This window comes from Semicossyphus pulcher, unplaced genomic scaffold (genome assembly GCF_022749685.1).
Source record: "Semicossyphus pulcher isolate SPU_LCO1_2020_fin unplaced genomic scaffold, fSemPul1.0.p SCAF_5, whole genome shotgun sequence".
Taxonomy (NCBI): domain Eukaryota; kingdom Metazoa; phylum Chordata; class Actinopteri; order Labriformes; family Labridae; genus Semicossyphus; species Semicossyphus pulcher.
In genome coordinates, this window is record NW_027211726.1 from 8719153 (window position 1) to 8743631 (window position 24479).

The 24479-nt window shown below is 44.0% G+C and overlaps 1 protein-coding gene across 1 annotated transcript; it reads right to left on the reverse strand.

Annotated features, from left to right (window-relative positions):
• Positions 1-90: 90 nt before the first annotated feature.
• skic2 (SKI2 subunit of superkiller complex) lies at positions 91-24476 on the reverse strand. The gene is made up of 29 exons (XM_069681909.1): positions 24254-24476; positions 23773-23891; positions 23155-23276; positions 22911-23028; positions 22319-22433; positions 22131-22205; positions 21982-22035; positions 21726-21889; positions 21325-21480; positions 21053-21198; positions 20721-20867; positions 20554-20638; positions 20352-20458; positions 19002-19148; positions 18801-18897; positions 18492-18704; positions 17461-17571; positions 17174-17285; positions 16906-17024; positions 16683-16814; positions 16335-16472; positions 16119-16223; positions 15076-15205; positions 14744-14870; positions 5342-5552; positions 4402-4512; positions 3094-3312; positions 2373-2513; positions 91-524 (listed from the first exon to the last, which is right to left on the reverse strand). The coding sequence occupies exons 1-29, from the start codon at positions 24264-24266 to the stop codon at positions 324-326; spliced, it is 3735 nt and encodes a 1244-aa protein (XP_069538010.1). The 5' UTR covers positions 24267-24476; the 3' UTR covers positions 91-323.
• Between the last annotated feature and the right edge of the window lie 3 nt (positions 24477-24479).

Genomic DNA, 24479 nt, shown 5'->3' on the forward strand with positions numbered 1-24479 from the left:
GTCAGAGAAGATGCATGCAACCAAACATTTTACATTTTTGAAAATATCTAAGGAACAAAAGTAAGAAAATGTGTTTCGGAATACCGATTTTATTACTGTACAATAAATTACAATCCAGATGTCAGGTTCCTCTACACAGTTTCTACTTTGGTCTGTTGTTTAAAATCATTCCCTTCTTAATTTTCTGTGATTTTATGTAAACATCAACATGTTTTGTAGGCACATACAGCACTTAATATACACCATCTCTTTACCTCCCCCATCTTTTCTCACGCCTTTCACACTAAGACAAACACTTGGCTGCAGGCTCCTCTCTCCGTCTCTCAGTGGGTGTAAAGAGAGGCGGTGAAGACGATGTCCCTGCGGATGGAAAGGGAGGCTTTCTCCATCTTGCTCCCCAGGACTGAGTCGCCCACAATGCGGGCGGCCTGTCGCACCTCCTTCAGCACCTCGTCCAGGCGCTGGATGCAGCGGACCACCGTGCCCTCCTGGACGTCTGTCAGCATGGCGATCTCTGCGAAGGGCTGCGAGGGGGTGAGATATGACACAGTGAGAGGGAGGTGAAGCAACAAAGGAAGGAAACACACAAACAGTTTTATTGTGTCTTAACATCAAGGAAATCTGCGACAAAATATTTCCAATTAACCTGATAATAAATGGAGGACAGAACAAGCCTAAAATCAAGCGTTGAGATCTGAAACAGTATCATTAATGAGAACTGAACACTGTGCGAGTATGGGGTGATCTCAATATGATTGACAGTAAAGTGAAAAAGACAAATCATGCTTCTGCTGCACAAAACAAAGAAGGCTGATGTAAGAAAACGTCGTACATACAGGTTTGTTCTTGAGTGGCACACGCGAGTGATTCAAAGCAAAGTTGATCTGACAGCATCACAATTGTTTTGTGTTCTTTGTGCATTCACGCCTGCTACAAAGACGTTCGCCAGCACCTCGGTAAAACATTTCTAAAAAGTTTCAGGGACTCACAAGAGTTTTATTAAAAAGGGAATATTAAATATCCATGCAGTAGAGAAAATGGTCACCTCTCTGTGGTGGCTGAGCGGTGTGTTTCATTGAGTACATTACATAACATAAAGATCCTGCCTGTGTTCGTGTGTGGTTTTAAACACACGAGACACATGGCCTCCAGTGAGCAGGTACTATCTGCAGTGGAAAACGAGGTAGAGAAAGAACTAGAACCAGTTGCAAGAGTGGAGAGTCCAGTAGACACATTGTTTAAATATTATTTTAGCTCATTGTCTTATAAAGAAGAGCTACCGTTTGGAATTTGATCTGAAGCATAATTTGTCTATGTTTATGTACAGGGACATTACCATTAGCCCCAGAGACTAATCTATTGTTCAGCTGTCTATGTCAACATACGGAGTGTATCATTGAGCCAAACAGCCTTTATTTATGCTGATTTCTTTGGCTGGACGTCCATGACAAACTTGAGTTGTGCTTCAGTAAGGGAACCTTTTGTGTAGCACATTTTATTTGACAAGTTTGCGAGAGAAAGAGGGATATTCTGTTAAAAACTCTTCATGTCTATGACACAAAACCCTTCTCCTACCTAAAATTAGCGCGCTGACGCAGGATTTTCAGACCCAGGAAGACCCACTTATAGATGCCGATTGTCTTTTTTCCCATTGCCAGTGAAGTATACTCCTGTCGGTCTCTTTTCTGCTACGTCACCGTCTGACGTCACAAACGCGCCAGAGACAGGGTTAGTAAACAGTGAAGATGTTACTGTGGTTAGGTCTTTATTGTATCTATTACTTATTCAGCCTGTGTATCAAACTCGGTGCGACAAATTTGGAATGATGTTCGAGCGCTGCTCGGACGGAGACGGGCGGAATTTGTAGCCGAGATGACGAGGAGTCGCAGAGGAGTGTGCTACCGATGTAGCATAGCATCGCGCCAGAAAGGGGTAGGACATTAGCGTGTCGACACAGGTTTTGTGTTCCCATCAATGCCAATCGGCAAGGCGATAATTACCCGGGTCTACTGCAGAGTCGTTTGACCCGGGTCTGGATGCCGTTTGTGACCTTTGCCATTAAGCAAAAAAAGCTGTGTGTGAGCGGGTTTTTTGACCAGTGGGAACCGGGATTTATATGTCAAACTGATTTACTGCACCTTTAACATGTTGTTGTTTATGTTGTTTTCTGAATGCTGCTGGGATTGTGTCTGTTTTGCTTTTGTTTTTATGTGACTCGGTAGGCCGTAAAACTGAATTGCCCTCTGGGATAAATAATTTGTCTCAAACTCTCAAATTCATGTATTTTTTACTCATCTAGTTACAGGTTGCATGTTTATATCAGTTGTAATGGGTGTCGAAACAAAGTGCAGCAACAGAGAGTGAACCCTCACCATGCCTCTGGCCCAGCAGTACACCACCTCTGTCAGGCCAAACTTGAACTGTCCGACAAACTCCTCGGCTGTCTGAGGTATCCCACAATCCCTCTGCAGCTCTCCGATACGCTGGGCCACTGACAGCACCCGATCGATACCCTGAACGGAAAAGAAAAAGTGAGTCACAGAAAGAGAAGGGGGAACAGCTTGGAAAGTGTAAGTAAAACCGGAAAGATTTTAGTTTTACACGCCGCTCTTAAATGCATCACTTACTTGCGTGTCAGTGTTCACAGAATGACCTTGTCATTTATGTTCAAGAAATCTGTTTAACAAAGTGTCTGCTCAGCTCTCGCAGGTCTGCAGAGCTCGGTTCATCACTAATTTAGGCGCTCATAAAGCACTTTCATGTATCAGGGGCAGCTCACGACACACACACACACACACACACACACACACGCGCACACACACACACACACTGACACAGCAGAGGAGTTTTTGACAGAGACGAACGACTCGAGAGAATTAATAAGTGAGTGAGGGACTGGCTGAGTCAGGTGAAGTGCCCCTGCTGTCCTTTCTGCAGGGCCGGGATGTTTTGCATAAAGTACAATGTAATAAAATATGAGTGTGTGTGTGTGTGTGTGACTCATCTCGCTACAGTATGTCAGCACACACACGTCACGCCGACTGTCACTTTAAATGATGTAGTTTTAATGAAGCTAGAACACGTCCTCCTTACCTCCTGCAGTGTGTTGGTGATGTGCGGCTCCACCTGCGTGTTCTGTGTGAACACCAAACAGGACAGCAGGGCGGCGCTCTCCTCGGGCGCCAGCGGGCTCAGGACGTTCTCGAACAGCAGCTCGGTCAGCAGCAGCTCGTGGCTGCTGATCTGACAGGCGACGCGGCCTTTCAGCTGCACCGCCCCGCCGCTGTCGACGTACTGGAGGGACTGCAGCACCTGAGGCAGAGCGGCAGGGCAGTTAACCTCTGGGGATCAATACAGCTGAACCAGGCTGAACTCTAAGATACTACACCAGCTTTGAAATGACATGTATTTGCTTTAATCCCTCTTGCACACAAACAACAACCATTTCTATCACAAAAACACTTGTTCTGGCTTGTACCTCCGTTTAACATCACTAAAATTCTTATAAGCCAAGCAATCTTTGTCATGTTAGTTTTTAGACATGCAAGGGCTCATCAGGATGACCACTTGGTTTATGGCTACTGATCATACTAAATGGGCCCCCTAGAAGGCACTTTTTGGGCTCTGGTTGGGATGGGAATGTTGGAGTATTTTCTGCAATAAGATTAATCAACAAGAAAAATTATTGTTATTTACAGCCCCACCTGGAGTCTGCTATGGTTTTAGAAAATGATGTAGGACCTCAACGGTTAACGATTAAGCTTTACGCCTGCGTCTTAAAGGCAGGACTCAGGTCAGAGATTTCAATTTAAAGTTGTAATCTCGAAGATTTCATTCTCTTTGGCGGCACATATGGCGATTAAAGGTAATTGTGGGAGCACACTTCCCAGATATCCAGACAGTATCGCATGTGTGACGTCCACGGTTGGCTCCGGTTGTAACTCTTGATTTTCCTCGCTGACGGTCTCTTTCCCTTTTTAGACTGTTTGCTTCATCTGAGCGTCGAGTTTGTTTCTTCTTCTTTGGATTTTCACTTATTTTTGAAGTTGTATCTGTAGTCATCCATCTTTTCTTTGATGTTCAGCCATAGTAGATTACTGTTTACTCGCAACACTTGCAGAGAGCGGAAAAGCAGCCGCTTAGCTCCGCCTACCCTCTCTGGCAGACCAACCACTGCTGGCTGATGGAAAACGTGTCACTAACTGGGCGACACTTGTGATCAATCACCATTGTGTTACCTCATTCGGCGATAGATAGAGACTTAACAGACATTTATTTACATGAAAATCTTCAAGATTATCACTTTAAACGGATAAACCTCCAAACTCTACAGAACCTATTTTGAAAAAAACACTCGGACAGAAACACTTCAGGACTGTGAGTCAAAGATCGGATCCAAACCTTGATCCTCTGGTGGTATTCAGGCAGCAGAGACAGAGACTGGTCCGACACCAGGAACAGCAGCCTGTCCAGCTCCTCCTGCACACTCATCCTGTCCTGAACCCGAGCAAACTGACACACACACACAAACATGGTTACTTAGCCGACATATACAACATCAGTACAGCAGCACTTGACCTGATTTCAGCGCATCAAAAAAAAGCAACGTGGCATTGTATCAGAGAGGAAAACGCTGCCTATTGTTCTCTCATTGATAGCACAGAGGAGCCTTTATGCGAGTATGTTACACAAGCCCACAGAGGCCGGTTAATGTAAGCTTAAACTGTGCAGCATAACTACATTAACCATCACTTTATAATACACACAGTGCTGCATAAAGACAAAAGGAGTGTACAGTAATGAATGGAGACAGTGATACTGCTAACAGGGCTTGATATCTTGTAATCAGAGTGTGTGAGTGTGTGCGTGTGTGTGCGTGAGATGGCTCAAATGACACGCTGCGCCTGTGAGACAGTGATGAGCCGCAGCTATGAGCCTATATGTGTAATTTTAGAAACAGCCGGGCTCCAGATTCTCGCATCTTATCTCCTCCACGAGCCTGCCAAGAAGACGGGATACGAGACACAGGAGCAGAAATCTTGTAGCGGGAGTTTGATGTTATTATTGTGGAACTAGAGGGAGAAATGATGGAGGGGATAAAAGGAAATTGATGCCGGAACAAAAGAAGAAATGAGAGGAGGCTTCAAAAGGAGGCCAATTGCAAAATGAGTGTGTTATGTAAGGGTATGATGGTAATTAGCTGCATAAATATGCAATCGCTGCACAAAAGAATTTATTAAAACCCTTGCCTCATCTCAAAATATAAATAACTCGCATAAAAAAACTCCTCGTGGACTGCGCAAGTGATTAAACACAACACCACACACGCACAAACACACACCTGCTCTGCGAAAGTGGGCGAGTGGATGCAGTTGAACTCTTTGAGGCTCTCCTGCAGCACGCGCAGCCTCATCGAGCTCTCCACCACGTCCATGCTCTTCAGCTGGAGGTCGTTCACGGGGTCCAGGCTCGCTATGCCGCCGGGGCTGGCCTCGGCCAATCGCAGGAGCTCCTGGGTTGCTGTGGAGATGGCCTGGCCGGGAGGGTCGAGCCTAGAGGGTTGGGAGGGTGATGGAGAGCAAGATATATGACCTCCTTTTTAATAGAAAGGGCTCGGTGATCTGATACTAATAAAGAGCTTTGTGATATAATGTACATAACGCATGAATGATACAAGAAACAGGCAAAAATACACCTTCTTATAAGGTAGAAAGGGCAAACAGCTTTACAGTTACAAGCTAAGAACAAACCCAAAGCAGTCCAACACTGGTGTGGCAAAGCTGTCCCTTCAATCACCACTTCCACCTGCTGTACTAAGAGCAAAGGTACAGAGTGAACTGTACAAAGAGTATCTCTAAAAAAAATAATTTGTTCCTGCTTAAAAAAATCTTCATCAGTGAGGACAACCGCTTTTTAAAGGCAGCCTGCCACGTCAGCACGCTATATCAGTTCACTCTGACTCAGTCCAAGTAGCTGTTGAACCTTTTAATGAGTCTTAATGTGTCCTGGTGTTATATGATGTTATTAATGTAACCTGCAGATTGCTGCACGCACATGTAAGCCAAACACAAACTTCTGCCTTCTGTAAATGAAAGCTAGAGAATTAAGTTGCATCCTGTCATTTAAAACTTAACTACAGTATGTAAAGGAAACGGTCCTCCAGTGTGTCAAACACCTCATTTCAATCACACAGGGGTAATACAGATTTATTACATTGTTTATAGTATTATAGCTTATATTATATACAAGTTAGTTCCGACCAAGTGATGTAATTGGACAAGAGGCATTCCATGAGTGCTGATACACGCTGTGTTCGAAATGCCATACTATACTAACGGTACGAACTGATTTGGCCAAAATGTAGTATGTAGTATGCAAACAAAAGCAAAATGTGCAGTATGCCAAAAACACCCGGATGTCGTTCTGAATCGGAGAAAATGTCCAGTATGCATTGGACCAGTCTACCTCGCCTACTGTATCCCACAATGCAAAGCGTTCGAACGTCACTGCAGCAGCATTCCAGCAGAAGGGGGCGCTATTGTCATGTCTCGTCGGTTATGTTAAGTTTTATGTTTTTAGTCCTGTCTTCCATGTTTGCCATGTCCGCTTTTATTTTGTAGTAACTGTCCTCTCTCGTTTCAGAAACTTTATTTCCTGCCCTGGTGTTTCCTCGTCAGTGTGATTGTCTGCTCCACCCCTGATTGTGTCCACCTGTTTCCCATTTCCTCATGTATTTTAAGTCTGTGTCTACCTGTGTCCTGGGTCAGATCGTCTTGTCTCTAGTCTCGTCCTGATCCCTCTTGTCCAAGTAAGCTTTGTTCATATTAGTGTGGTCTTTGCTCTGGTCTTTAGTTCCAGCTTAGCTGTGATTTTTTGTTTGTACTTTGGTCAAGCCTTTTTTCCAGCATTGCTGTGATTTTGTGTTTTTCTCAACCTGATCTTAGTTTTCCTGCTTAGCAGCGATTTTATGTTGTACTTTGTGTTTCTTTGGAATTTTCGTGGACTTCCTTTGTTAAAATAAACCTTTTGATTTTTCTGAATTTTGAGTCGTGCTCTTGGGTCCTTTTTTTGAGTCCTGTCAGTACGATCTGACCAGTATGGACCCAGCCGACTCTGAGACATTCAGAAATGCCTTAAAGAAACAAGGCAGCCGCCTGCATCAACACGAGGAGCAGCTGTCGGCGATTAATCAGGGAATCAGCAACCTGCACAATCAACAGGGAGATTTCCAGGCCTCAGTCTCTCAGCAAGTTGGCCTCCTGTCTGAGCAGCTTCACCGGGTGCTGACCCAGATGGGAGCTGTCCCACAGACCTCACCGGTGCCCACGACCCCCAGACCGGCCCAGGCGGACCCTCACCTCCTGGCTCCGACCCGCCTGGCTGCCCCAGAAAGATTTTCGGGCGACTCCGGGGATTGTAGGCCATTCTTGGTTCAATGCGGCCTGCATTACAGCCACCAACCCGCCTCATTTCCCACCGAGCGATCCAAAGTGGCATTCATGATTTCCCACATGACGGGAAGAGCGGCGGCATGGGCCACGGCTGAGTGGGACAGAGACTCTAATGTATGTGATTCCATTCAGTTATTCAGTGACACTTTTAAAAGATGTTTTCATCACACGACTCCGGGGCGAGAAGCTGCTCGAGCCCTGGTGGAGTTAAAACAGCAGCAGCGGCGTGTTTCTGACTACGCCATTGAATTCCGCACTCTGGCTGCCGACAGTGGGTGGAATGAATCAGCTTTATTAGATGCCTTTTTACATGGACTTTCCGGTCCTATTAAGGATCAACTGGCCCCTCTGGACATTCCTGCTGACCTCGATTCTGTTATAGCCATGGCCACAAGGATTGACAACCGTATCCGGGACCGGGTCAGAGACAGAGAATTGACTGCACCACGCTCATCTCGGCACTGGGGGCGCACTCTTCCCCAGCACACCAGGAGGCTACCTTTCTCTGCTGCTTCAGACACCAAGGAAAGAACAGCGCCCTCTAGCAGCGCGGAGGAACCCATGCAGCTGGGACGGGCCAAGCTGACTCCCGAGGAGCGGCAGCGACGTCTACGGGAAGGAAGGTGCTTTTACTGCGGGGAACTAGGACATCTGCTCGCTGCCTGTTCAGTAAAAGAACAGGCTCATCAGTGAAGAGAAGGGCGCTGGTGAGTCAAATTCAGTCTTTTGATTACCCTTCTCGCCTTTTGTCTCAAGTGACCATAGACATGCATGGACTAACCGAGGTTATAGGTGCATTAATTGACTCGGGGGCAGACGAGAGTCTGATGGACTGGGGGCTAGCTAAGAAGTGGGGACTTCAGTGCACACCTTTGACGCAACCACTAACTGCTAGAGCTCTTGACGGAAACCATTTATTCAATGTAACCCATGTTACTGAACCTGTCAGCTTGACGATGTCGGGAGGACATCATGAGATGATTACATTTCATTTGTTTGACTCAGCTCAAAATCCACTCATCCTTGGCTACCCTTGGCTCACCCTCCATAACCCTCACATTGACTGGAAGTCTGGTAAGATATTGAGGTGGGGGGAGAAGTGTGGAGGCAGATGTTTTGCAAAAATTCCTAAGACTGGTCCTGCCATGGTCAGTGACACCACTGACTTCAAGGAAAAGCAAGAACAGTTCCCTGATCTTTCTAAAGTACCTGCTTGCTATCATGGGTTAAAAGAGGTGTTTAACAAGGTTCGAGCCACTTCTTTACCTCCACACAGACCCTATGACTGCACCATAGAGTTGTTGCCGGGGGCGGCCATTCCCAAGGGGCGACTCTACTCCATCTCTGGGCCGGAAAGAGAGGCCATGAATGACTATATCTCTTCTTCATTAAAAGCAGGGCTAATACGACCATCCTCGTCTCCGGCAGGGGCCGGATTCTTCTTCGTCAAGAAAAAAGATGGGTCACTCCGACCATGTATCGACTACAGCCCGCTGAATAACATCACGGTTAAGAACAGGTACCCCCTCCCACTCATGACAGAAGCATTTGAACAGTTACAAGATGCTAAAATATACACCAAACTGGATTTACGTAATGCTTATCATCTGGTCAGAATTCGGGAGGGGGATGAATGGAAAACGGGGTTTAATACCCCCACTGGACACTACGAGTACCTGGTCATGCCTTTTGGCCTCACTAACGCACCAGCTGTTTTCCAGGCCCTAGTAAACAACGTGTTAAGGGATTTCCTGAATGTGTTCGTTTTTGTATATCTGGATGATATTTTGATCTTCTCTCCTGATGAGAAAACCCACATCCAGCACGTGGAACAAGTTCTACAACGGCTATTGGACAACCAGCTGTTCGTAAAGGCTGAGAAGTGTGACTTTCATGTCAAAAAGGTGTCATTCCTGGGCTTCATTATTGAGGAGGACCACATCAAGATGGACCCTTCTAAGGTCAGTGCGGTGGCCAATTGGCCAACACCCAGCTGCAAGAAGCAGGTTCAGCAGTTCTTGGGTTTTGCCAATTTTTATAGACGTTTTATCAGGAACTTCAGCTCTATTGCTGCCCCCTTGCATGCCCTGACTTCTAATCATGTACATTTTGAGTGGAATTCCCAGGCGGAGGAAGCTTTTCAGAACCTCAAGAGGATGTTCACATCTGCCCCGATCCTCATCGTTCCTGATCCTCATCGGCAGTTCGTAGTGGAGGTGGACGCCTCCAACGAGGGGTTGGGGGCTGTCTTATCCCAACGTTCGGTCAGCGACAACAAACTCCACCCCTGTGCTTACCTGTCACGTAAGTTTTCCACAGCTGAGCGGAACTATGATGTAGGAAACCGCGAACTGTTAGCTGTTAAAGCTGCCTTAGAGGAATGGAGACATTGGTTAGAGGGAGCCGAGCACCCTTTTATAGTCTGGACTGATCATAAGAACTTAGAATACATCAGAAAGGCTAAAAGACTGAATGCTCGGCAGGCTCGATGGACTCTATTTTTTAATCGTTTCAACTTTACTTTGTCTTACCGACCTGGCTCCAGAAATATCAAGCCTGATGCTCTGTCTAGGATGTTTCCTCACACATCTAATGCCAAGGAGCCTGAACCCATCCTTCCACTTAACCGTGTGGTTGGAGCGGTGACTTGGCAGATAGAAACTGTGGTCAAGCAGGCTAATGGTGAGGTTCCAGCACCTAGTGGCTGCCCTCCGGACCGGCTGTTCGTGCCGGAGACGGTGAGGTCACAGGTCATTCACTGGGCTCACACTTCCTTGCTTACCTGTCATCCTGGGGTGAAGCGTACTATGTTTGTGATCAAGCAGAGGTTTTGGTGGCCGGCAATGGAGAAGGAGGTGGGAGAATATGTTGCTGCCTGTCCCACCTGTGCAAGGAACAAGACTTCATCATTGTCTCCGAGGGGACTCCTTCATCCTCTTTCCATCCCCAGCAGACCGTGGTCGGATATATCCCTGGATTTTGTTACGGGACTCCCGGTTTCCCAAGGTAACACTGCCGTATTGACGGTGGTTGACCGTTTTTCCAAAATGGTACATTTCATAGCTTTACCTAAATTACCCTCAGCTAAAGAAACGGCGGAGGTCATGATGCAACATGTTTTTCGAGTGCATGGATTTCCCAGGGATATTGTATCTGATCGGGGCCCACAGTTCGTTTCCCGTTTCTGGAGGGAATTCTGCACTCTCATTGGAGCCACGGTGAGCCTTTCTTCTGGGTACCATCCTCAATCCAACGGGCAGACGGAGAGACTCAACCAGGTGTTGGAGACCTGCCTACGCTGTTTGGTGTCCCAGAACCCGGCCTCCTGGAGTCGCCGTCTGATGTGGGTGGAGTTTGCCCACAATTCCCTCCCTACCTCGGCAACTGGACTCACTCCGTTCCAGTGTGCCTATGGTTATCAGCCCCCCCTGTTTCCTGAGGGGGAGAAGGAGGTGGAGGTACCGTCTGCTCATGCTCTGATCCGCCAATGTCACCGGGTCTGGGCAGCAGCTCGGAAGGTCCTGACTCGCAACGCGGCCAGGATGAAGAGGATGGCCGATCGACGGCGGGGTCCGGCCCCGGAGTACAGGACTGGTCAAAACGTCTGGTTATCCACCAAGGATTTACCCCTTCGTGTGACCTCCAAAAAGCTGGCTCCCAGGTTTGTGGGTCCCTATACCATCTCCAAAGTGGTTAATCCTGTGTCTGTCCGTCTCCGCCTCCCCAGGTCTCTCCGGGTCCACCCCACGTTTCATGTTTCCAAGGTCAAGCCCGTCATGGAGAGTTCCCTGGTTCCGGCTGCCAAACCACCGCCTCCTCCTCGTATGTTGGACGGGGGTCCCGTCTACACGGTGAAAAGACTGTTGGATGTCAGGAGTCGGGGTCGGGGACAACAGTTCCTGGTTGACTGGGAGGGGTACGGTCCTGAGGAGAGATCCTGGATCCCTGCTAGCTTCATTGTGGACAAGGACTTGGTTAGAGACTATTATGCACAACGCTCACAGAACCCTGGGCCGTCAGGAGACGTCCCTAGAGGGAGGGGTACTGTCATGTCTCGTCGGTTATGTTAAGTTTTATGTTTTTAGTCCTGTCTTCCATGTTTGCCATGTCCGCTTTTATTTTGTAGTAACTGTCCTCTCTCGTTTCAGAAACTTTATTTCCTGCCCTGGTGTTTCCTCGTCAGTGTGATTGTCTGCTCCACCCCTGATTGTGTCCACCTGTTTCCCATTTCCTCATGTATTTTAAGTCTGTGTCTACCTGTGTCCTGGGTCAGATCGTCTTGTCTCTAGTCTCGTCCTGATCCCTCTTGTCCAAGTAAGCTTTGTTCATATTAGTGTGGTCTTTGCTCTGGTCTTTAGTTCCAGCTTAGCTGTGATTTTTTGTTTGTACTTTGGTCAAGCCTTTTTTCCAGCATTGCTGTGATTTTGTGTTTTTCTCAACCTGATCTTAGTTTTCCTGCTTAGCAGCGATTTTATGTTGTACTTTGTGTTTCTTTGGAATTTTCGTGGACTTCCTTTGTTAAAATAAACCTTTTGATTTTTCTGAATTTTGAGTCGTGCTCTTGGGTCCTTTTTTTGAGTCCTGTCAGCTATAGCTAAAGAAGCGGCAGTTATTGTAGCATACTGCACAATGAATTTGAAAAGCTCCTCCATACTACATACTACTGCCGAACGCTGTATGCAGTATACAGAATGTAGTATATAGTACGTAGTATGTAGTATGAAGTATGCAGTATATAGTACGTGGTATATAGTACATGATATGCAGTATATAGTATGTTGTATATAGTATGTAGTATGTAGCATGAAGTATGCAGTATATAGTATGTAGTATATAGTACATAGTATGCAGTATATAGTAGGTAGTACATAGTATGTAGTATATAGTATGCAGTATATAGTATGTACTATATAGTACATAGTATATAGTACATAGTATGCAGTATATAGTACGTAGTATATAATATATAGTACGTAGTACATAGTATATAGTATGCAGTATATAGTATGTACTATATAGTACATAGTATGCAGTATATAGTACGTAGTATATAGTATGTAGTACATAGTACATAGTATGTTGTATATAGTATGCAGTATATAGTACGTACTATATAGTATGCAGTATATAGTACAGCATTTCGAACACAGCCATAGAGAATAGCATTACTGGGACTTCACTCTGTGTATCACTCCACCTCAGCCAGGTGTTCTGAATACTGTTAATCAACATCACAGCAGAGCGTGTATGTCTACATTAATCAGGCTGGTACCTCTGAATCACACAGCAGACTCTTATTTCCCTGGCTGATGATAAATTAAAACAAACAGATAAATGTACATGATAGAAAACAGCTGATCTGTGGTAACCTGTAGAGACACAGTGCAGGAGAATGTTTGGTTGCTTGGCAACAAACATGCAGTTTCAGTTAAGTTCTAGAACTACTTGAGTTGGTGGAGCAAAAAATAATCTGTTGTTGATTGTTTTTTTTTTTTACTTCTATTTGCCACTTGTGAAACTGTTTAAAAGCAGTATCACACTGGAGGTCGTGATGTTGTACTGAATATCCTCACGGCTGAGAAACGGTCATAGCCGAGGGACGAGTACCACAGAATAATCATGTGATGTTGCTTAATCATATAATAGACGGCCCTTTAATCCAAGTATAGTAGCTGTAAAATAACACAACACAAATAAACATGCTATTACCTGTGAAAGATGAATACATGTTAGCAAACATTTAAAGGGGCTTGTACTTGCATCTCTTTCATTGTTTACTGTGTATGTTCTTTGGTGATATAAGGATATTTTAATGACTTCTCTTTGGATAAGGAATGTTATTTTGCAAGTGGGCTGACCTACGTTTGTTGGACTTAAACAACTTCATGGTAAGGCTGCACGATAAATGTGCGACATGCGATTGTGAATAAAATAGCTGCAACACGTCAAGCTGCTAAATTATTGTTGCTTCCATCACTAATCTACAACAGAACTCCATCTGATATCACATTAGTGCATTACTGTGGAGTCTGTGCCACCTGCCTGTAAACTGCAAACATGCATGCGGCGCTGCTGCTGTCACGGATCATGTCGGCAGGATGATCGCAGCAGGCTTTTAGTTACGCGTGTCAGCTTTTGAGTGCGTGTATTGCTGTTATCAGTGAACGGCGTGAGAGTGTGTGTGTCAACAGGAAGTTGAGGACGTGAGCTTTTGTTTCAAAAAGTTATCGTCAGCGAGGCTGCTGTACTTTTTCATAAAGCTGTCAGAGTCTCTGAACTAAATGTGGTAAAAGTAGGAGAGGTTTTGTTTTGTTTTAATTGTTTATATGTACATTAAAACACACTGCATTTATCTGGTATAATTTCCTGTGGTTTTATATATCACATTAAATATCGCAGAACAAAAAATTACTGTGATTTGTCTTTGTCTTTTTCCCATATCGTGCAGCTCTACTTCATGGTGCTCACAGATTGTGTCCTTCAACTCTCACATTATATATTTCTTATCTCTTAAAAGTTTTGCAAATCTTATTTTTTAAAGGAAATTTTAAATCCAGCATTGTTTACAGCCGGGGTCTCCAACAGGTAGCTCACAGCCTGGATTTTAATAGCTCGCAAAGAGGTTCGCAGACCATGTACAAAAAATCTGACGACAGTAAATGCACCTTGAAAGCCTCTTCCCACTTCAATTCAATCAAATACACAGATGTCCAACCCCCTACAATACAAACCTAACCAACCAACCTAACCAATCACAGAAATGTTGCAGCAACCTCCATCCACAGGTCGGGTCAGTCATGCTGTACACTAGTTGAGCTAAAATGAGGAGTTCGGTGCTATTAGCCTGTTTAGCCAGATTTATGATGGACGATGAAGGTGGCCGCGCCAAGGACAAGCAACATGGGGCGCCACCAGCAGCTACAGCGATATAATGCAAGTAGCTCTCAGCTGAAAACAGGTTGGAGACCCCTGGTTTACATCAATATACTGTATGTTAGCGGTGTCTTCCCTCCTGCCTCTGTTGGCTCGTGCTTTGTAAGCGCTTCACTGCCACCAACTGTTAGTCAGCAGAAAAGCAGGAAACCACTACAGGATTAAAAATCACCTCTTCATGACTGTTTTCATGCAGGTGTATTATAGAGAAAAGGAAAAAAAAGGGGACCCAGTTATTAAACTATTTCACAGAACTACTAGTGGTCACAACGAACATATCGCACTCACTATGTTACAATATTTATGGGTTTTAATACACAGGCAACAATAAGGACACCCTACTTAATTAGGACACACACCTGAATCGCGGCTGCTGCCTCTTGTTGTAGTTGTCAATGATCCTGTCTGGAATCACTTTGAGTGTTTTCACTGTGATGGCTGAGACGTCCTGAAGCTTCAGTTTCTGCACCGTGTGGCTGCAGGGGCCTGACAAAAACAAAGGAAGCAGGGGAGAAATCATACATGAATAAGCTGTTGTTATACTCACTGCATCTGCACAGGAAATTAACAATATCACTGAAATGTAGATGTTCATAGTTGGTTTTAGTGAATGTATAAAGGAGCTGGGGGTAGAAATAATGAGAGATAAGAGCGTAAGAGTGAATGTTTGTCCATTTGATCATCAACCAACCTTCAGGTATGAAGAGCGCTGTGTTAAAGAGGTGAGGGAAAGCGTTGTTGCTTTTTCCTTCCCCTTCCTCGTTGCCTTTGTCGCAGATGATGAGAGCGGTGAAGGTGCGGTTCACAGAGTCATTGGACACCTGAGAGGACGGAGGGAATAACGCATACACAATGTTAACATACAGCATGCATGTTTTGTCATTAGTTTGGGGTTTCCACTGGTTGCTCCAGTTCATTCTCAAAAAATACAAGCAGGTTTTTTTCTGTGATACACAGCTAGGTAACCTGTCGAGATTGAGTACTGCATTGCATGCTGGGAAAGACTCCAGACCCACAAGACCCTGAGCACACAGCACACTGGACGAGCACATGCACATGATTTCTGCAACATGTGATTACTGTACTGTGGTGGAAACTTCCACTTGTTCATTATCTGCTCTTAATATGTGCTGAGCTGAATAAGGTAAGCTTAAAGTCGAGGTGAAACGAAAAATGTAATTTTAATCCTTTTAGATCACATCCCCGGTAATATTGTGCATCTATTTGACAATATGAGCCAAAAAAAATACAGAAAATCCATTTCTTCGTATTCTTATATCAAAATCCGATCATTCTTTCTTCCAGTAAAACTAAATTTCACGTGTGCTTGCGTAAGTTAGCACCAAACAATTTCAACCAATCAATCTGCAACATTTAGCCACAGAGCACAAAGAACGCTCGGTCAGTTAGCTAGCTACTGCGCTTTGGAGAAGGTCTGTCTACGCCCACTTCTCAACGATCAAATCAAATCCCTCTAATGATACGTCCCGCCTGCACGTCCTGTTTCACTCAGAAATATGTCACGATACGGAAGCTACATACTCTCGAACTTCAGTTTCAGCTCGACTTTAAAATAAGAAATCTTGCCTGTTACAAAGCAGGCTTGAAGTTTGCGGTTCTTAAAATAGCTTTATAACTCTCATTAATAATAAAAGCTTGAAACAAGAGGAATTGTCTTATATTAACACTGCATTTTTCATCTGGTGCCAACATGACACACACGCACACACGTACCTGCAGTATAACTCCCAGCGCGTTTAGGTGCTGTTTGTAGTTAACCACCACAACTCGACCCACAGACAGAGCTTTCAGCCCGTTCACAGACTCCAGGATCGCACGCTGAAACCAGAGACAGCAGGGGGGAAATGTAGCAAGATGAAAGCTGTATGAGTTTGATCTTTGTCGTGTGTGTGTGTGTGTGTGTGTGTGCGTGTGTGTGTGTGTGTGTACCTGGAGGATCTCAGTGGTGGTTCGAAGCTCCGTCACGGTGTGGTAGTAAGGCAAAATGTCGGACAGCTGGCCGTCTGTGTCCAGAGGAGGCAGAGAGGACAACGACTGCTTCAGCTGGCTGATCCTCTTCTCGTGGGCCTTTAGGGGCAAGAGGAGGAAGAGGAGGAGGAGAGCGTTAATAAGACACTTATATGACTCAGGGAAGATGGGAGAGAGACTAGGGAGGAGGAGGAGGACAGTGTGAGTGAAATAAAGTGTGAATGTAAGAAAAATCTAACTTTTTATTTCTTTTATTGCTTGATTTTCAGTGTACAGGATTTATGATCAAACCTGCCAGGTGTACTTTACCTGGGTGTCCCTGTGGCTTTCAGAGAAGCTCCTCCTCATCATGTCGGTCACACGGAGAGCTTCCACTCGCAGCAGGTTGAGGATCATGGTGTAGGTGAGTCTGAACTGGGACTGGAGGATGGTCGGCTTACCCTGAAACAAACAAACAAGATGATGTCAATGAGAGAAAAGCACAGAGAGAGCAAAGAGCCTATTTTATGAAAGTTAAAACATGTGTTTTTACCAGCATCATGACGTGCAGATCTGCCATCTCGTGGACTCCAGCTTTACACAGAATGATGACCGTGCCGGTGGCATCCAGGCCTCTCCTCCCTGCTCTGCCCGCCATCTGAATGTACTCACCTGAAAGTAGGGTTCAAAACATGAAAGAGATATCAAAACAATGCTGTTTTCCCTCAATTCCAATTCACCCTCGGAGATGAAAGGGCACGATAAATGTTGGTTTGCATGAAAGAGACAAAACACAGACAGAGACGGAGAGAGCAACAAACCTGGCAGCAGGTTTCTGAAGCCGGTCCCGTCGTGTTTCCTGATGCTGTCGAACACCACAGTCCTGGCCGGCATGTTCACCCCCATCGCAAACGTCTCGGTGGCAAACAGCACCTGAGAGACGAAGGGCAGAATTACTTTAAATACGGACATTTATGTGTTTGTAGATTATAATTGAAGCAGCAGATTAATGCGTTTACTATCTTTTGGCCTGTATTTGTGTTTTTTTCCACCATCACACTATTTTATTTAAAGAAGTGCTGGTACATGGTGTCTACATCTGACTCACCTTTACGAGCCCTCGTGAGAAGAGCATCTCGATGACCTCCTTCAGTATCGGGAGGATCCCGCTGTGATGGACTGCTATTCCCCTTTTCAGCAGGTCCCTCATGAGCACGATCTGAACATGAACACACAACATTTTTAGACTGTTTGACTTCATCTGAGCGTCCAATTTGATTCTTTTTCTTTGGATTTTCACTTATTTTCGAAGTTGTATCTGTAGTCATCCATCTTTTCTTTGTTTGTTCAGCCATAGTAGATTACTGTTTACTCGCAACACTTGCAGAGAGCGGAAAAGCAGCCACTTAGCTCCGCCTACCCTCTCTGGCAGACCAACCACTGCTGGGTGATGGAGAACGTGTCACTAACTGGGCGACACTTGTGATAAATCACCATTGTGTTAGCTCATTCGGCGATAGATAGTGACTTAACAGACATTTATTTAAATGACAATCTTCGAGATTATTATTTTAACATTAATTTCTAGTGATAAGAATCTATAACCTGTCCAAATTGTCTGATCCATTCAAATAGTTTGACTGTGAGCTTACCAATTCATCTTATTGATGCCAGCATTGTTTTCAGACAGATACACATTGTAAAAAACGATAAAGAGGTCGGCCAATATTATCAGACCGATATGGGCCTATTAAAGATATATCAGTAGTTGTGTGTATGCTTTCTGATATGCGCTCAAATAAAACTTTATTTACAGAACAAATAATGCAGAAAACAGCTGCTGCTTAGGGTGATTCATACAACTCTCCTCTCCAATGTTTACAACACGCACACTAACATGGTCGACAATTTTTATTTAGGTTGAATAAACTTTACTGGAGTTATTTGTTTAAGAAAGCAGCATTGTAAATAGCTTGCATTATCATATTGGTTCATAATTTGTGTACAATAGCTCAAAAGTTTAGTTTATCTGCAGCCATATTGGTAATCAGCTAATTTTTCCCCTCTAAAGTTGCTATGGTAAACGTCTTATCAGTCTGGCTCAAGTCTTTGCTGTTTGCAACAAGAAGAAGAACCGACCTGAGGCAGCTGCCGGTCTCCTCCTCGGAGGCGACTCATGCTCTTCTGGAAGAAAGAGTGGATCTCTGCCTTCTCTACGGAGGACGTCATGTCCATGGAATCCAGTGCACGGGCGTTGTCATCGCAGCGCGTTCGAGAGAAGGTGAAGGCGACCACTGGTGTCTGCTGCCGCTGGGACAGGAAGTGCAGGAGAGTGAGCCACACCGCTCGGTCCTGGAGGGAAAAAAATTAAACAGAGACACAAGAAGATGCTGTTTGAGAAAGATTGTTTTTAAAGCGAGGAGATGAGGAAAGAAAATGTAGCATTACCTGACTAGCCGTAGTGTTGTGAGAGGTACTTTTCGCTCCAAATGATTGGGCATGTTTGCTGGTGCGGTCCTTTTTGGCATCGACAGCTGCATAAAATCTGAGCAACAAACATAACTTCCTTTATGAGAAATAGCTTTCTTTCCTAAAATAGCACCCATCAACAGACGTCCGACAGAGCTGCAGAGGAGATAAAAGCTTCACCCTTTAGTGAGGAAGTTGCCCACAGCATCCACCAGCAGGGACATCTCCTTCTGAGTCTTGGTGCTGTTTCCAGTGTACAGATAATGCTCCAAAGGCACAGGTCTCTTCATCGTGCTGATCACGTAAATATGCCTCTTCTTTATCCGACTAAGATTAAAAGAGACGGGAAAGTAAAAACAAAAATACAACAATGAAATTACTGTATTTTGTTAAAGTTTAATGAGTACAAAATATGGCTGACCAGAACAAATAAAAGCCGATCCCAAATATAGGCTTGTAAATAAACTAATTTCAGTCAGTGCAGGTGTTTGTGAGTGATGTCATAGTGAAACTGTAATTTGTAATAATGTACAAGTGCAGTAGCTATATTTTAAGTGCTGTATGGAAATATTGCAAGTCACTGAGCTTTCCAGAAACATCACCATGCTAATTTTTTGTGATAAAAGCTTTGTTAAGGAATTAAGGGATTCTCTACACAGAAATGATGGAGGGCTTTTAATTTGAAAGGAATAAAGGAGGTGTTTAGTTTGTATTAACAGCGTGAGGTTACTGTAAAGGTATAATAAGTAGGATTTTTCCTTGCATTTTGTCAACAACATATTCAAACTGGGCCCCTCCTCCTGGGCTCTTCGTCACCAAATGGAACACGAGAACACGCCCACCCCGCCGAGCTAACACCGACAGCATCACGGTTACCTTTGCGCTAGCATGCTAACCGCCGGTTACCGTAGCGCTAGCATGCTAACCGCTAGTTACCGTTGCGCTAGCATGTTAACCGCTGGTTAGCTTGTCCTACCCGGTTTGAGGCACCTACCTGTCCCACAGAAAGAAGGCCAACTCTGCATCGCTCTTTCGCCATGTTTGCCGGTCTGAATGGGGCCCAGTTGCTTAATTGAACCACTCCCACACTCACCTGTACGCTGTGATTGGCTCAGGGAACCACAACATGTGCACAGCAAAACAACAGAATAGATCCAGAAGGAAGGGTCTCACAAAGGTCTGCACACACACTCACGAACACACGTATAGAGGCCCATAAGTGATGATTTATATTATATTATATTTGTAAAAGCTATATTTGTTTTTTCTAGGAAAATCCGACTTATTATAACTTTAACAGCATAAACAGAAATGTATCAAAACTTCTGATAATAATTAAACAGAGGAATTAAGAAATAAAGCCTGCCTCTAATTCAAGCATGCTGCAAATAAAGAGCTCTTACTGTCTGTAGTTTGGGTGAATAAAGGCCTCAGCCACTATTTGAGGAAACACGATGATTAAAGTCAAATGCCTTCAAAATAGGCTGTTGAATATTCAGTGTTAAAGGTGTTCAAGTGTGGTGCATCTACCCGATCCATTCGCTGAACTCAAGAGCATTTGGCACTGTGGCGCTGAGGAGAATGATGCTGACGTGATCGGGAAGCATAATCAAAACCTCCTCCCACACGACCCCTCTCTGAGGAAAAACAAAGGGATGTTAAAAGAGGAGAGGAGAGTGTCATCCTTGATTTGATATCAGTTGAATAAAAGATACAGACAGCAGCTCCTGACCTCAGCATCGTTGATGTAGTGAACCTCGTCAAAGATCACCCACTCCAAGTCTCTGATGACCTCTGAGCCGTTGTAAAGCATGGACCTGAAAGAGAGGAAGAGACCTCAAGGCTGTTTAAGTGTTATAAAAACATAATTTAATATTCATAACAAAACACCTCGAGTACCGGAGGATCTCTGTGGTCATGATGAGGCAAGAAGATTCAGGGCTGAGCTGCACGTCGCCCGTCAGGAGTCCAACATCTCCAAATGTGTTTTTAAAGTCTCTGAACTTCTGATTGGACAGGGCTTTGATTGGAGAGGTGTAGATTGTCCTATCAAAACACCAGATTTGAGAGTTAGAGTATGAAAACTGAAACACAAAAGAGGAAGGAAATGTTGATACAGAGTCCTTCTTCTTACACACTACCTCCTTCACTGTAAGGGGTAAAAACACTTCACCAATGTCTGGTTGAATCATGGCGGCAGAGGAAATTGATTTGTAACAACAAACACACACCTTGTCATGTGTTTCTGCGAGAGAGCGATGGCGTACTCGGCCACCACTGTTTTGCCAGCTGATGTGTGCGCGGCCACAAACACAGAGTCGTGAGCCTCCAGCCTGAGAACAGCCTGTTTCTGGAAGACGTCCAGCTCAAACGGCCACTGGGATAGAGACAGATCAGTTATCACAGGATGTTCAGCCACTAAACAAAGTGATTTTTATGTGGATTTTACATATTCAGGGAAACACAGAGACAACAAATAAACAGGGAGAAAAAGACAAAAAACCTTGAAAGCTGGGTTGGGGATGCGTTTGTAGAAATCATCACAGGGGGAAGTTATGTTGACAGGGATGGCCCATTTCTTATTGTCCTCGGGGTTCTCTTTTGGCTTTGATTTCACCTCTTTTCCCTTCTCTGAGGGAGACGAGGATGACACAGCGTCCTGCAGACAGAGGAGGAAGAGAACCAGATTCATTGAGCTCGAGTTTGAATCTATTACTGTTTTACTGTCATTTGGAAAAAAGGAGGATGAATGGACGAAAGGAGGTTTAAATTGCAACGTCCCTGCATTTCGCTATTCATAATCTAAACAAAGAAATAATATGCTGATCATTATGCGCTGACTCGTTTCATTTCAGAGAGGAGAACATTTGTTTACCTCATTTGGAAAAAAACAAACTGCAGTACCTTGATGCCCAGGTCTTCAAGGCTGTTTGTTCTTGGTAGTTTGGGAGCGTCCTCTCTTCCTTTGTCTTCCTTTTTCTCTTTGTCCTCAGGTTGCAAATCAGTGATGTCATCCAATGTGGACAGGAGGGACATGAGGTTGACCTCTGCTTTTGCTACCTTTGAATCTTCCAGACACAAATTCAATAAAGGAAAATGAACAAATAATCATCTTTTACCCTGTGTAATATATTCTGCAAAGGAAAGAACAATAACTGACCTTTGTCGGTGAAGTCCATCCCAGCTTTAAACCCAGGTGGGACTTTAAGTAAATCTATAAAGGTAACAATAATGATTTGAAACATAGACATAACAAGAGTTAAAAAGTCTTATTATTTTACAGATCTGCAAGTAACACTTTTAAATCACCATTCTCAAAGTCTACATCCTCCTCCAGTTCAGATTTCTTTTTGATTTGGTCCAGACTAAGCTCCTCCATTCCTCCTGTGAACAAATATTTTGGAAGATAATCAGGACAAAGACAAAAAGCTTCTCACAGCTTAAACTAAAGAGAGACTTTGTTAAATTTCCTGCCGCTTTAAATCAGTCTATCTCACCAGGGAGGAAAGGGTAGTTGGTGTTGCTTCCTCGAAGGCTCTCTGAAGGAGGTCCTGGTTGGCGTTGAAATGACAGGGAGTTCTTTGCTGACAGGCCGGTGTTCTCCAGTAACACCTAAAAACAGATCAACCTTTGTTTTGTTTCAAGTAACACAACGGACACTTTGTCTTAAGCTTACATGGATGGATTTGACAATATGCAGAAGTGGACAGAATAACATCTTCCTCTCTGTAAGAAGTCATTTCATGTTTTCGTTTGGTTTTTATTAACAGTATGACATTAAGACTGACACCTTCATTCATTGAATCATTTCTCAATTAATCTATTGAATTAATAATGAAGAAATCAGTCGCTGTGTCTGAAAAATAGTAAAAATATCTAATGTGCAAGTCTACATTTTCCCTTCAACAATCTGACAGACGTGCAGATACTAACATGGAAAATAAAGAAAAGCAGCAAGAATTTACAGATAAGCAGCAGGAACAAGCAATATTTGTATCTTTTCTACTTAAAAAAATGACATTGAGCTTCATAAAAATTAAAGTTATGATTGTGCAGAGAAAACAGTGGGCCTGAGTGGTTTTTATCTACCTCTGTGAAGTCCAGCAGCATCCCTGTGGTTGGATCTCTCACAACGGAGAGACCAGAGTGAAGAGGAGCCGGAGTGCAGTTGAGTAAAGAGTCAACGTTAACTTCTCTCTGAGTCACGCTGATGGTGACAAAAACAAACCAGAGGACAAAATTGTATTTTTATATGGTAAGAAAGATCAATTATACACAAAAACCCTTTGATTTTTAAGTAGCATAAATATATATAGTTTAAAAGAACACGTACTTCAGAAATTTCTGAAAGGCAAAGTCTGTGTCGTGTATAGGAAGCCAGGAGGGGTCCCGTAAAAACTGCTTCTCTACTTCTGTCTCCAGGCTCAGGCTGGTGGGAGGAAGCCCGTGTGGGAGCTGCGGAAAGAAAATACAAACTGACTTTGTGACCTAGCAGATACAAACATACCATATAGCCCTTAAGTCAAAGGTTTGAACCAATATTTCTATGTTATTTTTGATAAAAGTTAAAATACAACTACTAAAAGTTCAAGTCGTGCAATGAAAAACTTAGTAGTAAACGTGAAGAAGGTTTATCAGCAAAAGGTACTTTAAGTATTAAAAGTCTGTAATTTAATAAAAATAACTCATCATTCATTTATCATTCATATAGATTCTTTAGCAGCATGTTATTGTTGATGCTACTTTGCTTATCGTTGGATATTTTAATCTGTTACATTGCAATACATCTTATGAGCTAATAACATGTTCTGGACTAGTAACTACAACTGTCAGATAAATTTAGCCTCAGGCAAAGTCCAGTATTTCCCTGTGAAATGTTGAGAAGGTGAACTACAAAGCTTATGATGGAAAATGATATAATGGTAAGTGCATGACTATGCTAAATACTGACCGTGCTCTGTGGAGGTAAAGGCTGGTCAGGAAGAGGGTGTGTGATAAGCTCAAACCTGCCGGAGCATCCCATCTCCAGCAGGGACAGCGGCAGGTCCATGGGGCCCGGCGGGGGCACATCTGCACAGAGGAGAGAGAAACAACAATAGACAAAAAGAGCCTGAATGCACAAAAGAACCAAAATAAAGCTACTTTACATCGATGGAGGAATGAAGATACGCTATTAAAAATGCCACTTTAAATTTCTGCAAGAGTTTAAATAAGACAGAACATATATTGTTGTAGTCATTAGCTATGTAGCAAAGTATTAAATGTATAACCCATGAGGCTGCTGAATGGAGCACTGATTGACAGAAGGCTGGCTTCCCTTTTAGCCACATCATCACACAAGTAAAAACAGTGAGGCATGTTAGCAGTTTGGAACGCTTTCCAGTTATACATGCACAACCTGGGTTGACAATAAATAATAAGCAACTACTTACTTATTTTGTCCATGTCCCCACCCGCAAGTGAAGCCTAAAAGTTACCACTAACTAGTTGTCTGCTGTCGCCTCGGAAGTTGCCAAAATTGACAAGCGGAAGTGGCTCCTAAGCTAAGCGAGCTAGCTACATAAGAAAAATAAAAACTAAGAAGAAAACGTGTCAATCATTTTCACAAAATCCTTTGTATAGAAGAATTACGTTTGTATACTCCAGAGGCTCGTCGTT

Coding starts and splice junctions, on each gene's coding strand:
- skic2 (XM_069681909.1), bottom strand. Junction 23,029..23,154: donor GCCTTTCAGAAATTTCTGAA/GTACGTGTTCTT, acceptor TGTCACCATCAG/CGTGACTCAGAGAGAAGTTA. Junction 16,473..16,682: donor AAAGCCACAGGGACACCCAG/GTAAAGTACACC, acceptor TTGCCCCTAAAG/GCCCACGAGAAGAGGATCAG.